General features: G+C 44.8%; 1 protein-coding gene across 2 annotated transcripts in view; it reads right to left on the bottom strand.

Moving 5' to 3' along the window:
* Window positions 1-841: 841 nt before the first annotated feature.
* Window positions 842-20605, bottom strand: part of UBASH3B (ubiquitin associated and SH3 domain containing B) — a 63092-nt gene continuing 43328 nt past the window's right edge. For both annotated transcript variants that reach the window (XM_061368505.1, XM_061368504.1), the window contains exons 4-14: window positions 20151-20349; window positions 17537-17706; window positions 15928-16136; window positions 12814-12949; window positions 12319-12439; window positions 11438-11560; window positions 9671-9763; window positions 8939-9083; window positions 7674-7780; window positions 6649-6758; window positions 842-5793 (exon numbers count right to left, since the gene is read on the bottom strand). In XM_061368505.1, the coding sequence (XP_061224489.1) occupies window positions 5656-5793; window positions 6649-6758; window positions 7674-7780; window positions 8939-9083; window positions 9671-9763; window positions 11438-11560; window positions 12319-12439; window positions 12814-12949; window positions 15928-16136; window positions 17537-17706; window positions 20151-20349 (1551 nt within the window). In that variant the 3' untranslated portion in view covers window positions 842-5655. The remainder of the gene's footprint in view (window positions 5794-6648; window positions 6759-7673; window positions 7781-8938; window positions 9084-9670; window positions 9764-11437; window positions 11561-12318; window positions 12440-12813; window positions 12950-15927; window positions 16137-17536; window positions 17707-20150; window positions 20350-20605) is intronic.

A 20605-nucleotide genomic window follows, 5' to 3' on the forward strand; every position in this document is an offset into this window, starting at 1 on the left:
ACATCACAGGGTTTATCCAAGTGTGCTGTAGGCAGAGCCTTGTTTCATGATGTAGCCACGTGTAGTTGATTTCCAAAAAGGTTTTGGCAGAACCTCTAATTCTATTAGCATGTATTTTATTGATAATAGCTATGGGTTTTATGTTAATGATAATATCATCGGTTTAATGGTAAAACAGAGCTGTAGGCCATAAAATTTAATGTGCACACTTGGTTTGAAAGGGAAGTCTCCCTGGCTGATGAAACTCCTGCTGGATTTATAAAGCTCATACCTCAGAAGATGTGCGTTGTAAAGGTAAGCACTGCTTCGGTTTAAAAGCTGTGCTTCCAGTTCCACACGTCTAAACCTGACAGTAAAGGGGGAAACAGCCCTCAAGCAGCAGCAGCAGCGCTGAAGTCGCCCCTTCTAACCCAGAGGGAAACCCAGACTCGAGATGGTTTTGTGCCATCTGCTGACGAATAAATGAACTTCATCTTCAGTGGTGAGTTAGTGTAATCCAGCTCAAATTGCCCGTTCTCCTTGATGTTTCTGAGGCTTACACCCCTCCAGGAGGGCATCCTGGTGATGGCATGTGGTGAGGGCAGCATTGCAACCCAAACGGAGAAGCAGCCCTGACTCTTGTTTCTAAGTTCCAGTGTAGCTGTTCTCTAGCTGTACATCCAGCATGGATGTTTTTCCTACCTGCATCCTGCTGGAGCCACTGAAAATACGGTCCTGAGGTAGCCCTCCATTGAAGGGATATTCACTCTGTCAAAATCCAACAGGCATGGGAGGCACATTCAAATAGGAAGAGCAAGGTCAGCGTCTTTGTTAAATCATCTCTGAGACACTTGTGTCCGACTTCAGAGAAATCCATTTAATGTCAGAAGCAAATTAAAATGCAGTGGTTGTTGCAACAGTTGTTAGCACTCGAAACTGAGATTTAAAAACAACCAACCCCTTCCCCCAAAATAAAAAAATACAGATGTCACAGGTAATTACAGCGATTTTTGGCAATACAATTATTGTCTTTTGAAACAGCAAACATTATTTCTCAAATAAATACGATCTGCTCACACTTACAAAAACATAAGAAACAGAATGGTACATCAGGTTTAAAATGGAGGAAAAAAAGAAGGATCCATTGATAACATCAAGTTTGAAGAGATGTCCACAGAAACTGGAGAAAATACATCTGAATGGGAAGTAATTTTGTTATGAAGAATGTATGGGTCATGAATATTCCCCAGGGAACAAGTGTGTGAGGAAGTGGTGAGAAGCAAGTAGAGTAATTCAGAGTGTATGCAGCCAATTGCATCAACTGCTTTGGTGTTGTTTGGTCATTCACTGTTTCAAGCACGTCTGCTGCCACTATAATTTCATGGATAGCTTTGATGTTCAAATAATTCCCTCTATGCTTAGGCCTTTTTAAAAAACAAAGGACAAAATAAACCTATTAAGGCTTCCTTTCGAAACCTTTCAGTCCATTTTAAGTGGTGAAGCAGCGCAAGCTAACTTCCAGCTCCAGGTTTAAATGGGGGTTAGTCAGCTACAGCTTAACTCGAGCATCTCTCTTTGAAATGAATATGAATATAACCAGATGCTAAATCTCACCCTGCTTCTGCATGCATTTCTTAAATCAGAACTGGAAGGGCTCAACACTGTATGAGCCTTCAAAGCCCTCATTGAGGCAGTGGCAGGGGAGCAGCCTTTGCACAGCTTCATCCCAAGCTTGAGGGAATAGTGAGAAATCTTCCTCTGTTTCTCTTGGCTCTGGATCATGGATCAGGTATCTGTAAGGACCCATGCAACCCAGAGGGAGAAGTTTACAACCCCTCGCATCCAGTGCAGTGCGCAGGAGCTAAGTGAAGAGGCTCTTTGTCACAGTGCTGTACCCAACCACCTCCCCATCCTCTGTGTATCCAAGAGCTGCACTTTAACTAAGACGATGGCACCCACATCCCTGAGATATTGCTACCTGGGGGGCTCAGGGCTGCAGATTGAATAGGATATGCTTGGAAATCGTGCTTTAGCATCCCTTCTACCCTCTGGTTTGCACAATTACAGCTTGCTTTGCCCTAATTCCTGCAGAATTCTGGTAAACAGCCACTTGTTTGTAAGTTATCACTTTCATGGTAAGGTTGGCACTGGAAGCTAACACCAGAGGAGAGGAGGAGGCTCCTACCATCAGCTGGCTTCTGAGTGAGTGAAAAAGGAGCTATGGTTTTTATGAAGTTATGGCCTGGATCCTCAGTTTGTATAAAGCAGCAAAGCTCTGTTGATTTGAGTATGCAGTGTCAATATACCCTCACAGACAGCCTGGCTCTTAAATACTTACAGCAGAGGATTTAAGTATTTGGCTGTCACTGCCACTGCACTAAATGCAAGGGAAATACATGAAACTTTAGCTGTGGCATCTGCATTAAGGTATCCCCTGGCAGAGCTCAAGCCCTGTGGGATCAAACCTGAACTGTTTTAAACACTGGTTTTGACCTTCTGGTGCTGCGCATCATCCTGTCGTCTGCTCCTGTGCTACGATTGGATTCTGCACTTTGGTTCTTCCATTTTTCTAGCCCAACCCTTAAATTGCAGTTTATGGGAATACTGGATGAGCAATTCCAAGCTTTTTATTCCTTAATTGGGAAGAGAGGGGAAAAGTCTGGGAACTATTTGCTTCCTGTACCCTAATTAACCTACTGGGATCTGATGAAGCTCACAGTGAAGGCAAGGAAAAGACTTGCATGCTTTAGATAGATTCAAGGCTAATGTTCTTCTGGGGCAAAACACTGAAGTGACATTAAATACACATTAATGAGCAGCAATGGAGTGAAAGTGAAGCAGCAATAGTTTTGTATTCTTAATATCTTGATTAAAAATGAGAAAGGAACATATTTTTCTTTTCCTGCAATGAGCTGTATCAACATGAGACTACTCAACGCGCTACTCCTGTGGGAAATCAAAATGCTACAAGAAAATAAGGTTTCTTCTGAGATTCTTGACACCTGAAAAATCTAATTTGAGATAAGACTACAATTGTCAAAATACTTTCTCAAGCATCCAAAAAAATATATATGTATATATATTTTAAGAAGAGAGTATTTTAACATCTACCTTCTCAAACAGAACACTCTTTCCTACGTTACTAGCTATATGCAAAGAGCAGCTTGTACAATATTCAAACTGTGCATTCAGGTTATGTTCCCTGTCTGTTTCATGCTCCTGTCTAAATAAACTCCTTGCAACGTTGCTTAACTGCAGCAGGACCTGAGCAGCCTCTGCTGTTTCGTATAGGCAGTGTTTGTTGCCTCCAATAACATCTTCCTGGCCCAAAGCGTGAAACGAAAAGCAGTGCAGAGGATTTCACATGCATCAGTAGCCAAATTAGTTTTTGGTGTGATTGTCATCACCACTACTTAGTTTTGCACCCTTTGCAAATCTGCAGTGAGTAAGCATGGAGGAAAGCAAGGCAGAAAGGCTCCTCAGAACGCCTGTACACAGCCAAAAGTAGTTTAAATTATAGTTAAAAACCAAAGTGACAGCAATGTAACTGCATGGGAGCAGTTTCTTCTGTCATTTCCTAAGTTATCTCCCTGACTTTTCAGTATACATCCCTGGTATAATAATGCACTTACAAATGGCCTACTGTGTATTACATATTCATAAATGTATAAATAATGGATTATTGTTACAGCTCATGGCAATGTACATATTGCACAGGATGAGCGCTCAGCTGACTCAGAATCTGGTGTCCTCTCCCTGGCAAGCTCAATGAAACCAGAGACAAAGCTGAGCTAAACCCTCTTCAGCACTGTTACACTGCAGTTGCTGAGGGTTTTGCCTCCTTGAAGAAGGAATTGCAGTTTATCACTTCCTATTTGTTCTGACTGCTGAAAGTGCAGCTCGGTCGTATCCTGGTGAAGCAACACAAAGCGAGCTTTTATTTTGTTATGAGTAATAAGCCTTTGTCAGAGTTGACCATTATGAACTTCTGTGCCACACAAAACTTTCAAATGAGGAGCCTAATACTTTCTGCAATGGAAAAGCTGGACAGAAGAGAGGTACCTAGGATGCTGGCATTTCTTTCCTAGTACTTCTGAACTTGACTTTGATGCTATTTGTGGGAATGCTCAGACTTACGGCCCAAATCAAGCAAGCAGTATGCCTAAATCTCTTTCATCCCATTTAAACACATTTTTAAGTACCTTCTGAAAGCAAATCTACACTGATAAGACCTGCAGAAAAGTCTGCAGGAACTTTTGGACCCAAAGCTGATGACTTCAAGTAATATTAATCTAGAAGAAATCTGCTTTGAAACGAGTTTACACTCATAGCTACCCATTGTATTGTATTTTGCATTCTCCTGTGAAGCAGTTGGTATTGGCATCTTGTAGGCTGTTGGACTAAGAGGAAACCTCTTGTGATTGCAAAGATTTTAAGTACAGATGGAAACCCTTCTCTTCCCCTTCTCCCCAAATCCTACCCCTTGTTGTACTGGATAAGCAGCATCTTAATAGGCCAAAGCACATTGCTCCTATATTTAAGCATACTGGTTTTTCAGCTCTGCTTTGTCTTTATGATGGATGGCACTTAGGAGTTAAGGAAAAGAAACCAAAGTATGCAGCAGAGGCTGAATTTCAGCATCTTCCCTATTTTATCATTACCTCCTGAAGAAAGCTGCTTACTGCAGAACCTCACCAGCCCTGACAGAAAAGCTCACAAGGGACAGAAAGCCACCACTGTGTAAATGACCAGCACAAGATATCAGTATAAAAGGGAAAACCCTTTCGCAAGGTCTTCTGAAGGGAATTTAAATGACACAAACAATGAGGCTGGCTCCGTGCACAAGGGTGGATTTCAATGACCTAAATAAGAGAGAAACCCCAATAACAACTATCCAGATCCTTCAGGTTTGGTTGGAAAATGCTTATTTCATCTCCCCTTAAAAGAGACTGCTCCCAGTCTTGGTTCACAGCAGTGCTGTCTTTTGATGTGCAAACTTCACCTGTAACTGATGTGGAATCCTGAATTCTCTTCTGACGTGGATCAGCATCAATCAGTCCTTGCATCCACAGTGTGCCCAGCACTATACCTAACACAGTGCTCAAACAGAGGAGAGGAATAATCTGATGCTGCCTGCAGGGGCAATGCTGGACTCTCATTTCCAGCTGGTGGTGGTACACTTTATGGAGGGTGCTGAGAATCTGCGGGTAGGATTAACGGGGGTGTCAACACATCCTCCTGAATGTGCCTGCTAATGCTCTGCAAACATAGTAGTGAAACAAACCCCCAGCATCCTGAATGCTCAACTCATACATAGTGCTAGTTGTTTCTAGCGTGGTGCAGAAGGCAGTGATAGTTACTGGTATTATTAGAGCTCCATTCAAAGTGGGAAAATCTACCTGAGCTACTGACTAAACACAAGACTCCCTGATGTGCAAGAGCTTCAATCTGCACTTTATTTTTTAACCTCAAATCACTCCCTTTTGTATTTGCCTAGTTGTATGTGAGAATTCTTGCATGATTGTGGCTGTGTGAGATGTGTTATAACAGCTGCTTGTGTGATCCACTGAACACATTATGACTGGTTTTCCCCCACTTTGTCAATAAACACAAGAAAGAAGAGCATTCTCCAACGCTTAGAAAGGTGATGGGTTTTCCTTGCTCATGTAGCTTTGCCTATTCTTGTAGTAAGGTTTCTCTCCAGTTAAAGCCTCCAGTTGGTCCGTGTGTGAGAGGGAGGATGGGGGGGTCCGTAAGCTGCCAAACACCTGTATCTCCCAGTTCTTCGCAGGAACAAAACCCCAAGTATGGAATCTGTGTGAAGAGAGATGGAAATAAAGGCATTGAGCAGGGATCAATCTGGGCAAGGAGGGAGCTCCCCTAAATGCTGATGTCCTGCTGTGCTCCTGAAGCATTTCACTGCCTTCCTCTCTCTTTTCCTCCCCCCAAAGCCTATTGTAAAAGACGACTGTAGGAGTCAGGTGGGACAGATAGACTTTGTGCACTATTCTATGTGTAAAACACTGGGAAAGACAGATGATACCTTTGTAACATAGCTTAAATATGGGCCAGTTCAAACCAAAGATGCCCTGTTGGCTGACATGGTCCTAAACCCTGAAGGCCAGGACAGTTCATGGGGGAGAAATACAGATATGCTTATGAGTATCCCAGAGAGCATCTGCAAGGCTGGCAGTGAAAAATGCCCTCTCCTTAGCCAGTGCTGGAGTAAAGGAATGAAGGCAGAAGACCTCACTATAATTTTCAGTCCTTTTCTCTGATGGTTAACAGCTCCTTAGGGCACAATGAGAAGGGGAAGTGCTGTAGGGCAGAAGCATCCTGTTAACTGCGGTTAGTGTGTTTTCGGCACTGGAGGGCACTGTGGGAGTCTCTGTACAGCTCCTGATGTCTACAAGCAGAAAGCAGAGTCACTGCAAGCTCATTTGTAGGTGGGCATCTGATCCCATGCTATCCATTACAGAAGTGACAGGTTCCGATAAGCCTTTTAAACCAATCTGCTTTACTCTCCTGACTTCCGAAATGGACGAAGCTCAGTAAGGGGTGGAACAACCAGAGGAGGGGACCGCAGTGCCCTCTGCCTGCTTAAGTAAGCAGATTGCGAATGTCTTTGCTGCTTGTAAAGCCAGCAAGCTTTACTCATGTGGCAATTACCTTTCGGACCATCTGTACAAAGTCCTTGGAGTTCTGTGGCGAGAGCCCTTGGAGCTGGCAGGTACAAGCCTCCAGGGAGGACGCATGTGCCACTATCAGGATGTTATTTCCTGAAACAGAGGGAGAAACGCAGGCTGAGGAGGGAGAAGGAGCCAGGTTTTTAGGGACTGGTGCCCAAGATCAAGCGCGCCATTTAAAGTGTTTGGAAGTGGATCAGTTTATCACATCACAGCAATTAAACTATGTGTAATAGGGGAAAAAAGCTTGATTTATTAACATACTTGGAGCACTTCTCAGTTTTCAGGATAAATGGTTACCTTGGTTTGAAATCTTAGTTTTGAAGAGGTTTTCTGAAGAAAACAGGAAATCCAGTGAGATTTCAGCTGTCTTGTGAAGCAAATGCTTTTCTCCTCCCCCCAAATGAAGTCTGATTAAAGCAAGCACTTTAATTTCAGTTGCTGGTTTTCCACAGTGACAGCTTTAGATTTCCAATTCCAGGATCCTTTACAACCAATGCCACACTGTGTTATCAAGGCCTGTGTGCAAGCTATTGTAAGGTAGAGGCAGATCAGTGAAATAGTGGGATCACTGGAACTTAGAAACATCCTTTTCCTTGTTATGAATGAGAAATAAAAGCTAGGGTTTTTTTTTTAGTGCAAGAACTGCTCTATAGTATTAATAGGCAATGTATTCCAGAGCTCAGATAGGGGATGGAATATGCCCCATCTGATGCTGGTAATAGACAGCAGAGCGCAAATAGCTTATTCATTGCCTTGAGAGACAGCTTGCATTGGGTACAGATCCCACTTCTGCTACTGCCATAAAGTTTATGGACCTTTCTCATAAGCTGAGCACGCCTGGACTCATGGTTCTGGCACATACAGGAGTTAACAATGTTTCTGGGAGAGGGGATGGGAGACACTGGTATGGATTCACCTCCTTGAAGAGGGAAGGACCAGTCAGGAATAATGGCATTCACATCCCAAAGAGCCTGTCTTCTTTTTCACCCCATTGGTAGCACTCACCTTTGCCTTTACATTCACTGATGATTTCTTTAGTTACTTGGTAGCTTCTACTTATGTATGTATCATAGGATTCAGAAACCACTAACTTGCTGACAGGAATATGAGGTCTGTGAGCAGAAAAACAGGTACGGTAAATTGGAAGAAGTGATTGAGGTTTAAGTGCAAGCTATGATTCATCTGAAAGTATCTGTTGCTTTCAATTCACCAAATCTCCAGAACTGAGTCTCATGTCAGGACCACTGTGATGATTTTTATACTTCAAGATCAAGATGTTTGCCTTTCCTCTGCATAAAGAGGTTTCAGTTAGCTGGGAACAATAACTGCTTCCTCTGTTGTGGACCAGTTTGTGGTGGCAGCATAGGGCATGCTGATTATACTTGCATTACTTCTGCAATGGCTCTGCTTAGAGGGTGGGCTGACAACATCTGTGTCTGCTTGAAGAGACTGGGCAGGTACAGGGAGAAACACAGAGCATGGAGAAGGTAGATGCTGGCTCTCTTCACTGCTTACGCTCTGATGGTGAAGGGCAGAGGCAAACTGCTGCTTTGGCCATCTGGAAAGCTGCACTGCTGGGAAATGCCTAGAATTAGACAGCCTCCTCCCGGGCCAGGGAGGTTCAGTGAATTGCCTGGCAATTGAATCAGATGGAGTAGGTGATGTGCACAGAGAAGCAAGGGATAGGAAGCAGAAGGCTGTATTTTCCTGCTGTGGTGGAAGGAAAAGGCCTAACTTCTCTCTCCATCCAGTGATCTGACATTGATCTACAGGAATTACCCTCGCTGAGAGGAGCTGAGACTGGCTGTCTCCCAGTCCCCCACCTAAGCAGCTGGCCACACAAGAGCTGGCTCTTTTCTTGTGCTGAGAACAGTCATTATGGGCTTCCCAGAAGACATGTATTTTCTGAAGGAGAGACTCCTGTGGTGTAGCTGCTCTGCTGAGTGTTAGCCACATGATGCCCTTTCAGGGATAAATACAGTGTAAGGACTTCTATTTAGATACCCTCATAGCGCTGGAATTTTAGCTGCAGACACAATGCAAGTGGTTTATGCTATAATTAGTCATAAAAAAACCTGTATTTTTTTTCTTTACATTTTCCCTTTTTTTCCTTAATGTTTCAACTGCTTATCCTTAAAGAACTTTAGAGTTTATTCTAGGAGCCTCAGCAGCTCTTCCAGTCACTGCTTCAACTTAAAACCTCAGCAGAGCACTTCACATACAAAGCCCAAAAGCAATGCAAGACCCTCTCACCCCCCCCTTTCTGCTACCTGTAGGTTGTATCAACGCTTAGAGTAGCTGCAGCTAAATCCACGGGGGGTATCCAGGCAGGTAGCGTATTCCCAGAGACCCACTTGGTCCATTCAAACAAGCCTGGCTCTATTCGGATTTTCAGGTTGTTCTCTTGTTGCATACCTGGAAAAGGGAGAAAGGAGACGAGGTATCACTGAAAGAAGCAAGACTTTGCACCTTTAATACTCCAGTTTGATTGTTAATTCATTTCTTTTCCTAAGCAGTCAGTTGATTAATAGTTCATGTGAAAGATGAAGTATTTAATATAAGTACTTGGCATGTGATATGCCAGGGAGTTTAAAGCTGTGGCCAGCAGCTACATGCAATATATTGACTGTATTTTGGAGCTGGTTTTCAACCATTTCCAGTGCCAGGGTGTCTCATAGGGAGTCACTATTTCCTTTCCCAGTTTCTGCAGTAAATTATTCTTACTGTAGGTAGCAAGTTTCTTAGAGGGAGCAATTGTGAGAGCCCCTTCAGGAGCCTGAGCAGGCAAGGGCACGATAAACCCAACCCTGACCACTTGCTTAAGCGCTTATCACATCATGCAGTTAGAAAAGGGTTCCTTCTGGGCAGTGTTGCTCTAGTGTAAACTATACTCCTTACCCTGAATTACCACTGAGCCCTTGGTAGGCTCCCTTTTATATTTGGCATTGTTTTTCCCCAGCAAGTGAGGAGAATGCAGCCTTTCCTGCTCATTGGGTTCTTACCTTTCAGGATATTGTGTGCTGTCTGTACACACCGTAAGGATGGGGAGCTGTAGATGTAGTCTACAATGGTATTAGTTTCTAGCAAGGCTTCACCTGCAAGCAAGTTGCAACACCCATGAATAAAACCAGGCAAACAGCATTGTAACAGCAACAGCAGCGTGCAGGGTATGTGCCGCAGCTTCCCAGCTGCACTGCTTGTGTTTTGGGAAATACGTGTACCCATCACATTTTATTTCAGTGTAGGGCACTGCGATGTGCACAGCTGTGGAACCAGGATTCATTTTCCTATGTGTGTCATAACCAGTATGCAAGGAAATCACAGCAGCTCATGCACAGTTCCTGCTTCTCGTGCATTTAGCCAAGAAGAAAATGGTGTGGTGAGAAACTGTAGAGCTTGAATTTAATTTCGTTTCATTTATAAGCTGTAAATCAGAATGATTCAAATTAACTCAAACCCAACTTAACTCAATTGGCTCGATTCTTCGCTAGTATAAATTACCATTTCATTACACAGGTGGAAGATCACTGAAAATGAGATAAAAATCAACTCCACTACTGGGGTTATTAATATTCTTGCAATGGCTAAGGGAACCGAATGAGAACAGGAACCTGCTCAACATTGCACAGACTTGTAGTAAGAAGGAGTTATATTCTTATTATATTAGAAGAGGCAGGACAAAGAAGCGGGAGCAAGAAGGGGTTGTTAACCTTGACTTCATCTGTTTAACGATGGCTGTAACCATGTCAAACCAATCCATAAACCTCTTGAGAGAAGTGGGGTAATTTAGGAGGAGAGGCACCTCTAACAGCCCTCTGTTACGGGGAGGCTGCTCATTTGCTTTAGTCATCAGAGGAATTATGGCTCCAGCAAGCCTCAAGGTCGAGCCTGTGCCACTGCAGCGGCTGCCTGCAGATGGCTGGCACGCAGGTCGATGGTGCCTGGATCACGTATGCAGTTACCTACTCGGACCCGTTTAATGATACCAGCAAAGTGTGCTGTGATTGCTCCCAGATCTGCCTTCTGTTATGTGCAGGCTGTGAACCCTGATGCCATGTGGCTGGGAGTCTGAGCATCCTGCTGTTGTACAGTGATTTATTTCTGTTTAAAAAGCAAGTATAATTTTAGCTGCCCTAGTTTCAATGTGACCAACACCAAGTACTATGAAGGATTTGAATCTGAGAAAATGCTAAGTACTGCTCAGCGAAGTTCATGTCTTCTTTAATCACAATGTGCTCTTTGACTACCAAATGCTTTTTTATCTGTACACAAACCAACAGGCTCAGAAATCAGGGACAAGGATGGTGGGGTGGGAGAGCACTAGAAATAATTTAGACTTTGTTTTTGCCATATAAAGCCAGGCTGATAAAAGTATATTGGTGTAGCAAACTGCAGCTCAGAATTCAGGCTTTTCAAAGTCAAGGAAGAAGCATATTTTGCATGAGGTGACCATCACACTGCTGCATCTCTCACCAGCACTGGCAATAACAGCATCTTCCACTGTGGCACGTTTACAGGGCTCTGCAACTGCACTGCTGATGGCTCTGATTTCATACCCTGTCCCAGATTTTGTGCCTTGTTTTCGCTTCAGCTGTAGCAGCTGAAGGAGACAAGGTTCCCTTTGATGAAAAAGGGGGCTTGCTGGGGAAGGTGAAGTCAAATATCAAAGGTTCTTGACACATCTAAACCCTGTTAGCTCACTTTGTTGCTGCCTTGCACTTTCTCTATTCTGTGGATGGGTAAGCTTTTGTCTGCTGAGGACAACTTACCAACAAGCCTTGCCTGCGTACAGCCCAGCACGGTGATGGGTGCATCTTTCTCATAGTCCCTGAACCCGCCGCTCCTTTGAGGTAAGCTGTGGGGCATGTTCAGGTTACTGCGCATGTACCTTCCTGTGCGGGAAACATTAGAGGCAGTTGCTGGAATTAACTTGATCAGAGAGAGGCAGAGAGCATCACGCCTGTTTCTACTCTTACCACAGCATCTGCACCTCATAGGTGCTGCCTAGATCTGGCTATGGAGCAGTTTTTCCCATGTAAAGCTACCAGGAATCTGACAAAGTGAAGTTAAGCAGCTGTATCAGTTCAAAGTCAAGCAGAGAATTTGGCTGGTGTTTGTAAAGTTATCTTTAGATTTCCCCGAAGGAAAATGGTCTCTATCCCACAACAAAAGAAACCTCAAATGTTACACTTGTACAGGAGGCTAAAACGTCAGAGCTCTTCAAGCGTAATTTAGAAAGGGGGTAGCTCTAAATCATCACTTTTTTTCCATCAAAAAATAGCATAGATAAAAAGACTTCTTTAACAATTTTCCCATCAGCTCTTAATGCCAACAGAGCCTGAAGTTACACTCTGTTAACTGCAGTCTGAAACTCAAGCATGTAACTGGGTTGCAAACTCCAGTTTATGCCCCCAAAGGCACCCTGCCCTGTACATGTGATGCTGTAACTCTCACTTGGGACTGAGAGCCAGCTGTGCCAAACGTTTTCCTGCTGGTAGTAAATGTTTGCACTGGGTACTCACTACAAACATCATTACTTCATTTCCAAATGAAAACACTCTCTGATGATGTTACTTTATTGTAATCCTTCCATCACGCTCCTTCCTTCATCTAAATCTAGAGACTGAGAGACCCATGAGAGCCAGCTCACCTTTGGCATCAAAGCACTGTGACAGCCAGTACTTCCCAAAGACGACATCCATCCTTTCCCCATGTCTGCAGACAAACAGGCAGCGTTTCTGAGGCCCAGGCTGGCTGGTTATTCTCAGGGGCTGGAAGAAAAATTACAGGATGCTTGACTTTCATCAAAGTGCAAGGGGTTTTCCAAGCTCTGATTTATAAACAGGAGTCCAGACCAGGCACTTCTTGCTTTACCTTAGTGCAAATGCACAGGAAACTCTTATGTTGGTAAATTTATGCTGGTATAAAACTGCTGAAGTGAGCAGAGGATGGGGCCCTGCTGCCCCATGCTAAAAGCATGTTTGGGGACACGGTGTCTTCTGTGGTTATTGTGTTATCCAAAAGCTTGTAGAGAACTTTAACTTTTGACTCAGGCAATGAAAGGGGACCATGTTGGGGAAAATCCAGTTGCTGGAAACTTGCCCCTAAAGCTGTGTGTGATCTATGTGTGTATGTAGGTCCCTACCTGCACGTTCTGGCAGATGATAGTGAGTGGCCCTGTATCCCCAGGTCCTTGGTCTTCCTGCTGTCTTCTTTCCAGAGCTCCATCAGTGAAGGCTTGAAGGCATGGGGAAGACGTAGTATTCAGAATTGAGTAGGACCTGCCAAAGATAGGAAGATGTTGGCTTTGGGAATGCTTTGGATTTCAAGTCCTCAGGCTGCACTAAGTACATTTCTGTAGTCTTCAGGAACTGCTGATCATTACTGTAGTCATGTTATTACATTATTACTTGTGTGTTAGTGCTGCCTAGAGGGCACCTTGCTAGGTGATTTACACACATGAAGAGACAAATCCCATCTCAACAGCCTTTCTGTTTCCTTAGATTAAGGCCAAGATCTTCCCCAGAGCCACAGGCTGCTCACTACATCACCTGGAGACCAGCTGCACATTACTTACCATGGTTATATGTACCAAAGTTTGGAAACCAATGGCTAGAGGGAGTTTTCACTCACCTTCCTAGCACAAGCTATTGCCTCAGTAGAAAGCTGGGGCACAGCCCTGCCTCTCATGGTGGGCTCACAAAATAGCTTGTATTCCCTCGTAGGGACATGGCACACTCAGTCTGGGTTGCTGTTTCTCTATTTTCAGTGCTGGGAAATGAATGGGAATTTATGATGGGAATTTATTCTCACTAGTGCCTCCAGTTAAGTGTAGCCAAAGGGATATACTAAATCCCACTCTCCCTCAAGGGATGTATGGTCCCTCTGGATAAAGCTCTCATGTCCAGTCATTCAAGGACTTTGACCGAGGCCCTTGGTCAGGCCATTACAGAAGCTGCAGGGATCCTCTGCTGATTGTGTAGGTTACATCTGCTTAGTCATTAAAAAGAACATTGTCAGGTAATGTATATGGTCATTTGCTCTGACAGAAATAGTTTCAGTGCCTTAAATATGTCACAAGTTGCTTCCTGACTAGCACCTAGTTAGGATGAAATCTCGCAGGGTTTTCACTGCTGTTAAAATAACACCAAGTGCCTCTGACAGTGGAACAAAAATGGGTCATCTGCCTTTTTGTTAAGGACTGATTTTCTGTGGCATCATATGATTTGAACCAGTTTAAGGAAGGAAAAAAAGATATTACACTGTTTGTGGTCCCTTATCTGGTGGAATTAGGATGTGAGGATGAGATTGAGGTACCAGTTTATTTGGTCAGGTGAAGACATAGGTTTCCAACCTACAGCACTGATCAGAGATCAAGTGTTTCTCCTCACTGTTACTAGCAGGTCTAGTCCTTGGCATGAGAAGAAATCATGCAGGGATGTGCCACTTATGCTAGCAAAGAAATGTAGTTTAGGTGTACAGAAAATCCTTGGGGTCTGTAGAATAGAAGTGATACCATGCCTATTTTTAGTAGACACGGAAAGGATTCAGACCTGAAGTCTCTCAAGACACAACCTGGTTTCATGGGCAGTAGCTCTGCCTCGAAGGCAAAGCCTCTTCTGCCCTGTTAAATAGATCATCAAGCTTGCCTTAGTGTGGCAGCCTGTTGGTTTGCAGCTGTGGTACAGGCCTTCTTGTTGTATGTCTGTACAGTGCTGGCCAGGTCTCTGTGCCTGGCAGAGCTCTTGAGACAATAGTTGGTCATAAAAGCCACATCCTGCAAAGGTTCAGCTTTTGCCTCACTTGAGCAGTGCAACAGGGCAACCTTTTCACAGTGAAACATGCAGAACCAGCTATCTGATTTTTCTGTATTAGGGAGTTTGTATCCTCAGAATAACACTTTGCATGGTACAGGCAAGATGCTGCAGCCCAGAGCAAGCTGTGTTCTTGGGAGGATCTCAATAATGCATGATTTCCACTTGGAAGAATGCAGTCTCTCATGAGCAGGAGGGAAAGCTCCATGGCTGTTATTTCTTTCTGTTTCATCCTCTGCAGGGTGGAAACAAGACATGGCTCTGTGCATGGAGGCAGCACAAACCGGCCCCCAGGATCACAGCATCGCTTACCAACAGCAGCTCCAGTCCCAACACTATGAGTTGGGAATACCTCCTGCAGCAAGGCGGTTTTGCAGTCCTGGTGAGTCCTGCCATGCTTACTTTCATGTCTATGTGTTGTTCTTCTCTTACCACAAGGATCCTGCCATGACTATCATGGCCTAGACAGCAGCGTTGCTTAGGTTCTCCTTAGCTTGGTATATTGTTTTGACTACATGACATTCTAATCTAATATTCCCTGCAGGAAGCTGTTGTGTAAAATGAGGCTGTTTCCGGGTACGTAATAATGTTTTTGATAAATGCTCCATATTGCATGTTCCAGTTGGTGATTTATAGTATTTAGCAGTTAATCAGGGAAGGGGCATTTCCTTGCTTTGATTGTCTGGAGGCAGAGGTGCTGGAGTTCCAAAACAGTTGGCTTTCCTTGTAGTTGCTGCTGCAATAGTAATTCTTTCCCATGCTAATCCCTAGGCCTCAAAACTCTTCCAGGCACAGTAAGAAACAGTGCACTAGAGCAGGCTGCTGCAGGATATGTGGTCCTGTGACCATTCTGGATGGCAAATATTAGGGGAAGAAAGGATGCTCTTGCTGGATTTCATATTGGAGGGTCTCGATTAACTCCTGTCTTCATAAAAATACTCTGATTGACTTTGCTTATACCTCTTGATTTTCATTTCTTTATGCCCTGGCTATTGGAGGCCTTTCCTAATTCAAAAGGTGAGGTCTGCATTCCTTCTGCAGCCGATGGCAGGCTTCTCTAATCTTTCTAAGTATCTTAAGAAACACTGTTGACCCCAAGTCCTTTTCCTCCAGGGAATTATACATAGGAGATCTTGCTTCTCAAATTAATGCTCAGATCTAAGCCTTCCTGATCCTAGTCCCACCACAGAGGTATCTACACAGCAGTGGCTCTACCATGGCCATCTGCTAACCAGCAGCAGCGATCCCATGAGTTGATGTAATATCTTAGCTAAATAAATCACATTGTCCTCTAATCCCATGCACAGGGATAGCATCTGCTCTCCCTTTGCTCATGAGATGGGGCTTTGCATGCCAGTTTGTTTCCCCCAAGCGACCTCCTCAGCCTCTTCACTTACCCAGGTGAAATCACAGCAATGGAAACAGGACTGAGCAGCTTTACCTACCCATGAAACACCCAGGTCCCACATTCATCCGCCTTTGTGATGTAGTTTTCAGGCAGTAGCCCAGAGCAGCCAGTTGCAAGGGAAATGCCATAAATCCAGCCCTCACTTGTACTGGTTTGTTCCACTGGGGACATGAAAATAAAATCCCCTGGGACCAGCTCCAGTTCATCATCGTTCTGGGGGGTGTAAGGATAGATCACTTGCAGAGTCTGGGGGAGAAACAGAAGCAGAAATGAATGAAAGGATTGTTAATGGAAGAGAGCCTTTAGCTGAATGGGGCAGGAGCACTCCTAGACTGGATGCTTAACCTTAGCTAGGTGTGAAGAGTTCTCCTGGTAATGAATTACTTTGTCCCTAACTTCTGCAACAGCCTCACTCCGAGAAAATCCATATCTGCTGAGCGCCTCTGATCTCCGGATGGTGACAGCCCGTTTGTCCACTAGACTATTTGTGGCATCCTCAAAGGAGGATGGAAGCTAGTCACTGTCACCTGATAACACAAGGCCAGAACTTCCACACATGGCTGCCTGAAGTTAGATACGCAAAGACATGAGCTGGTTTTCATCAGTAACTCCCTTTGCAATTAGTGATAGTGTTGATTACTTGCAGCTTCTAAAGGACAAGATGACACTTTGGAGAGGAAAGGAGGCTGTCAGGCATGGGAAGCATAGGCTGGGTGAGAGCACTGTGCATTAAAAGACTTCAGCTCTCCAGAAGCTTTGGCATCTGTTTGTGTGTCTGATTGTGGACCGTGTGCTTTGGTGGGATTAATCACCCCAACCTTAAGAGTCTGGTTAGCTGCTTGAGCCTCAGCAGGCACCTTCTGGACGTTCCCTCCTCCAGAAGCTGATTCATCTCATCCTGAGATAGACATCTTAGATGGGTCAGATGATTCACTGTCTGGAGGTGCTTGTTTCTCTGCATAGAACCTCAGTGCAAAGGGAGCCTCAGACTTAAAAGGTCTAACTTGGGGATATTCACAGGGAGATGAATCTCAGGTGTGGTTTCTCTAAGCCCAAGATCCCAATTTACAAAATGGAAATAATACATATTTTATTGGAAAACATTATTAAGAAAACTATATTCAGACACTTGGATGCTCCAGTTACAAAATACATCTGAGTAATTGAAGTGTACGGGCCATGAGGATAAACGTGATGAGACTAAATGCTGTGATTAGTGATAATGTCAAGTCTGTACAGGAGTAATGGGTAGTGGTCAGTTGAAGATACCAGCCTGATTCTTGAGAGATCAGACCAGCTTACACTGAGCTAACAGGACAGTCGTTGTTAGAGTTAACTAATCCAGCGGGGCATTGCTCCTGCAAGAAGCAAGAAAGGAGGTGGATGAAACAGCAAGTCTAGACAGCATGAATAAACAGCAAAAGAAAAGGCAAGATGGTCTAAGATGACTGGTAGGATGTGGGAGATCCATATCCTGGATGTCCTTGTGGGACAGGCAACTCCTTAATGTCTGCCTAGTCTGTGCATGGGGGTCCTCATTCAGCCTGCAGCTTGTGAGCCTTCTTTAGCTGCAGATGCAGCTAAAAAAAGCCTCAGCTCTGCTGGGTGCTTTTGTGGGGTGCCTGAAACGAGCCCCGGTGATTTACCTCGTGGTTAACGAAGCGTATGTCTCGAGAGAATATCGCGGCGAGCCAGTCACAGCCCAGCTTGACGTCGATGTTCTGCGCTAGCTTCTCCAGCGTGGGCAGGTGGCTGGTCTGGAAGTGATAGGCCAGTGTCACGTGGAGCTGCTTCTTGTGGGGCTCCACATGGACATCTGCAACAAGGAGATGCCAGTTAACAAACGCTGTGGAGATGAGCAGCTTTTGGAAGGTGTAAGGGTGTCTATCGTCTCTGAACAGGGCCTGGGAGCCCGACTCTTAAAAGATAGCTCAAGTGGAACAAGTTGTAGGGCTGCTGCTGAAAAAAGGCTTTGGGGAAGTCAGATGTGAGCTCCCCGGACACGTTGCACCTTGGATCACATCATGAGACATTTGGGGGCTGATTCAGGCCTGAGTCACAGCTGGGTGGTAGAAGAGGCATTGTTGCCTAACTGTCATTTGCCTTCAGTAAGCAAGGGCTTGGATGGTGTGATAACAGTTATTGTCATTTTGAACCCATGGGGGTCTTCTGCCAAGAAAAACACTTTTCCAAGGAAAGGTGTCAGCTTTGCCATAAGCACCTTCCCAGAAGCCTGATTTTTACTCTCCCTCCTTTTTTTTTCTACGGTTACAATTATAAATCCATGGAATTTACAGTTGCAAGTTGATTACATCTTTTCCCTGGGCATGAACTGGATTGCCAGTTTACCCACTGAGGGTGAGGTATTCCAGAACTGTGGAAACAGACACTGATATGATAATGATCCTGCAGAAAAAGAACCTGTATTAGGAAAAGATTCTAGAAAGCAAAAAGGTGAAAGGATGTGAAATGCTGGCACTCCTCCAGGCAGTGTGGAAATCACGGGATGCATTGTTTGCATGTAATTAATTCTTGCTTATTCAACCAAAAATTGCAATTAAATTTGACTGATTATTCAGTCAAAATTGCAGCTATTCAGAGGCTTGGCTCCAAGTGCCAGCCAGGGGTAGCTGTGTGAGCTCATCCATCTCTTTTATTTTGATCAGCAAGAAAAAATATGCTCTGGATCTTTGAAAAAGCCCCGGAGACTTTAATGTGATAACCTGACCAAGCTGTGGACTGCAATGCAGCAATTGGCTTCCCCTATGAAAGAACCTATTTGGTCTGAATAGGAACAATTGCAGAATTGCAGGGGCAGACACATGATGGAAGCCACTGATGCTTCCTTCTCCTGGGTCAGTGTTGTTGCGGAAAGAACTACCCCTTCTGACTGTGCTGGTTTGGAGGGGAACATTTGTACCCCTCTCATGTGGCTGCAGCAATCCTTGGAGCCACCTGATGTCTCTGTGCCTGTTGCTGCCTTTCCAAATGTGCATTTAGAATCATAGAATAGTTAGGATTGGAAAGGACCTTAAGATCATCAAGTTCCAACCCCTCTGCCATGGGCAGGGACACCTCACACTAAACCATCTCACCCAAGGCTTCATCCAACCTGGCCTTGAACGCTGCCAGGGATGGAGCATTCACAACCTCCCTGGGCAACCCATTCCAGTGCCTCACCACCCTAACAGGAAAAGAATTTCCTCCTTATATCCAAACTTCCCCTGTTTAAGTTTTAACCCATTACCCCTTGTCCTATCACTGCAGTCCCTAATGAAGAGTCCATCCCCAGCATCCCTATAGGCCCCCTTCAGATACTGGAAGGCTGCTAGGTAACAGCTCTTTTCTCCCTCTTCTAAAGGGAAAATAACTTCTAGGTCACTGTCAGGTGAAAGCACTGCATTTCAGATGTGTGGTGAACCTATTACATGTCTGTTTCTCTTCCTCTGAACCAGAGACAGGGACTTGCAGATGTTTGCATGGTGGTACGGGCTGCCTGTCGAGCACGGAAGCATGACAGGGACTCGGAAGTTGCCATATCTTGATGCACTTAAACTCCAGGATAAGCCTGTGGTAATGAAGGACTAAACTGGTTGTGTTGTGACTAGTCCAGGCTGAGCACTATAGCGATGGAAGGTGGGAGGATTAGTCAGGGAGCTATTACAGTGCTTCAATACAATTCTGACTTCCAAGTCTGGAGGCAATCAGAGGACACCCAGAGAGCCTGTTCAGCAGTGGAGGCCATTAGAACACAGGGTGCTCTGGTTATTTCCATCCTCTCAGCTCCTGATGGGTTCCCCCCTCTAGAAGTAGTAGAGGATGAAGTGATAGAGCCAGAGTTGTTACTATTGGGATTTGAAAAGGCCCACTGGGGTCTTCCCTTTACATCTCAGAGCAAACAAACAGAGCCTTTACATGGCTAAGGGAAGTTCTGTGGCAGAGGCTTGAGGCTTGAGTGGTGCAGGAAACGCTCAGCCTTGCAGACAAAGCATCTATCTGAAAGGTTAAGGAACCACCAAATGTCAACTTCCCTTTCAGGAGATAACACTTGAGACTAAGTGTGAGGTGATGTTTCAACCGAAAAGGCACTGAAACCCAAAGCGCCGGGTGGGGTGTTCCTCTGGGGCTCAGCCTTCAGGCCACTTGGAAATATCAGACTGGCTTCAGGAGCTTTCTTTCTTCACACCATCAAAACTGAAAATGCCCAATCCTTGACCAAGCTGTGAGTGAGCTCTCTGTAGCCACCACGTAGTCACTCACCTGCTTTCGAAGCAGCCTCTGCAGCGAAGTCTGCAGCAAACTTCTTGAGCACCTCCGCACTTTCTTCTTTGACAAAAAGCCCGATGAAGTTTGAGGATGTGTAGAGCTCCAAAGGCAGAGGGGCAGGGAACTTGCATTTCCATCGCATCACGGTGGCCTGCAGAGCTTCAGTGAGAGCGTCGACCTTGCTGTCCTCACACTGCCAAAGGAAGCAGGACAAGCTCTGTAGTGCACTCAGGGGAGGGGAAAGGCTTGGGTGGGTGGGGATGGTCTACCCCTGCTATAATGCAGCCAGGAAAAACCACAGGGTCATAGAAAAAGGCATGTTTAGAAATCCTTTGCCTTTCCCTTGTAATCAAAGCAGGATCAGCTCTCCCCAAATGACTTCCCTCACCTCACCCCATCTACTCTCACGTTAGCGATCACTGGAGATGATGAAAATCTGCTCTTCTGCT

This window comes from Neopsephotus bourkii, unplaced genomic scaffold (assembly GCF_033783945.1).
Source record: "Neopsephotus bourkii isolate Nb327-2 ecotype Australia unplaced genomic scaffold, CSIRO-AGI_Nbou_v1 NB_1433, whole genome shotgun sequence".
Taxonomy (NCBI): Eukaryota; Metazoa; Chordata; class Aves; order Psittaciformes; family Psittacidae; genus Neopsephotus; species Neopsephotus bourkii.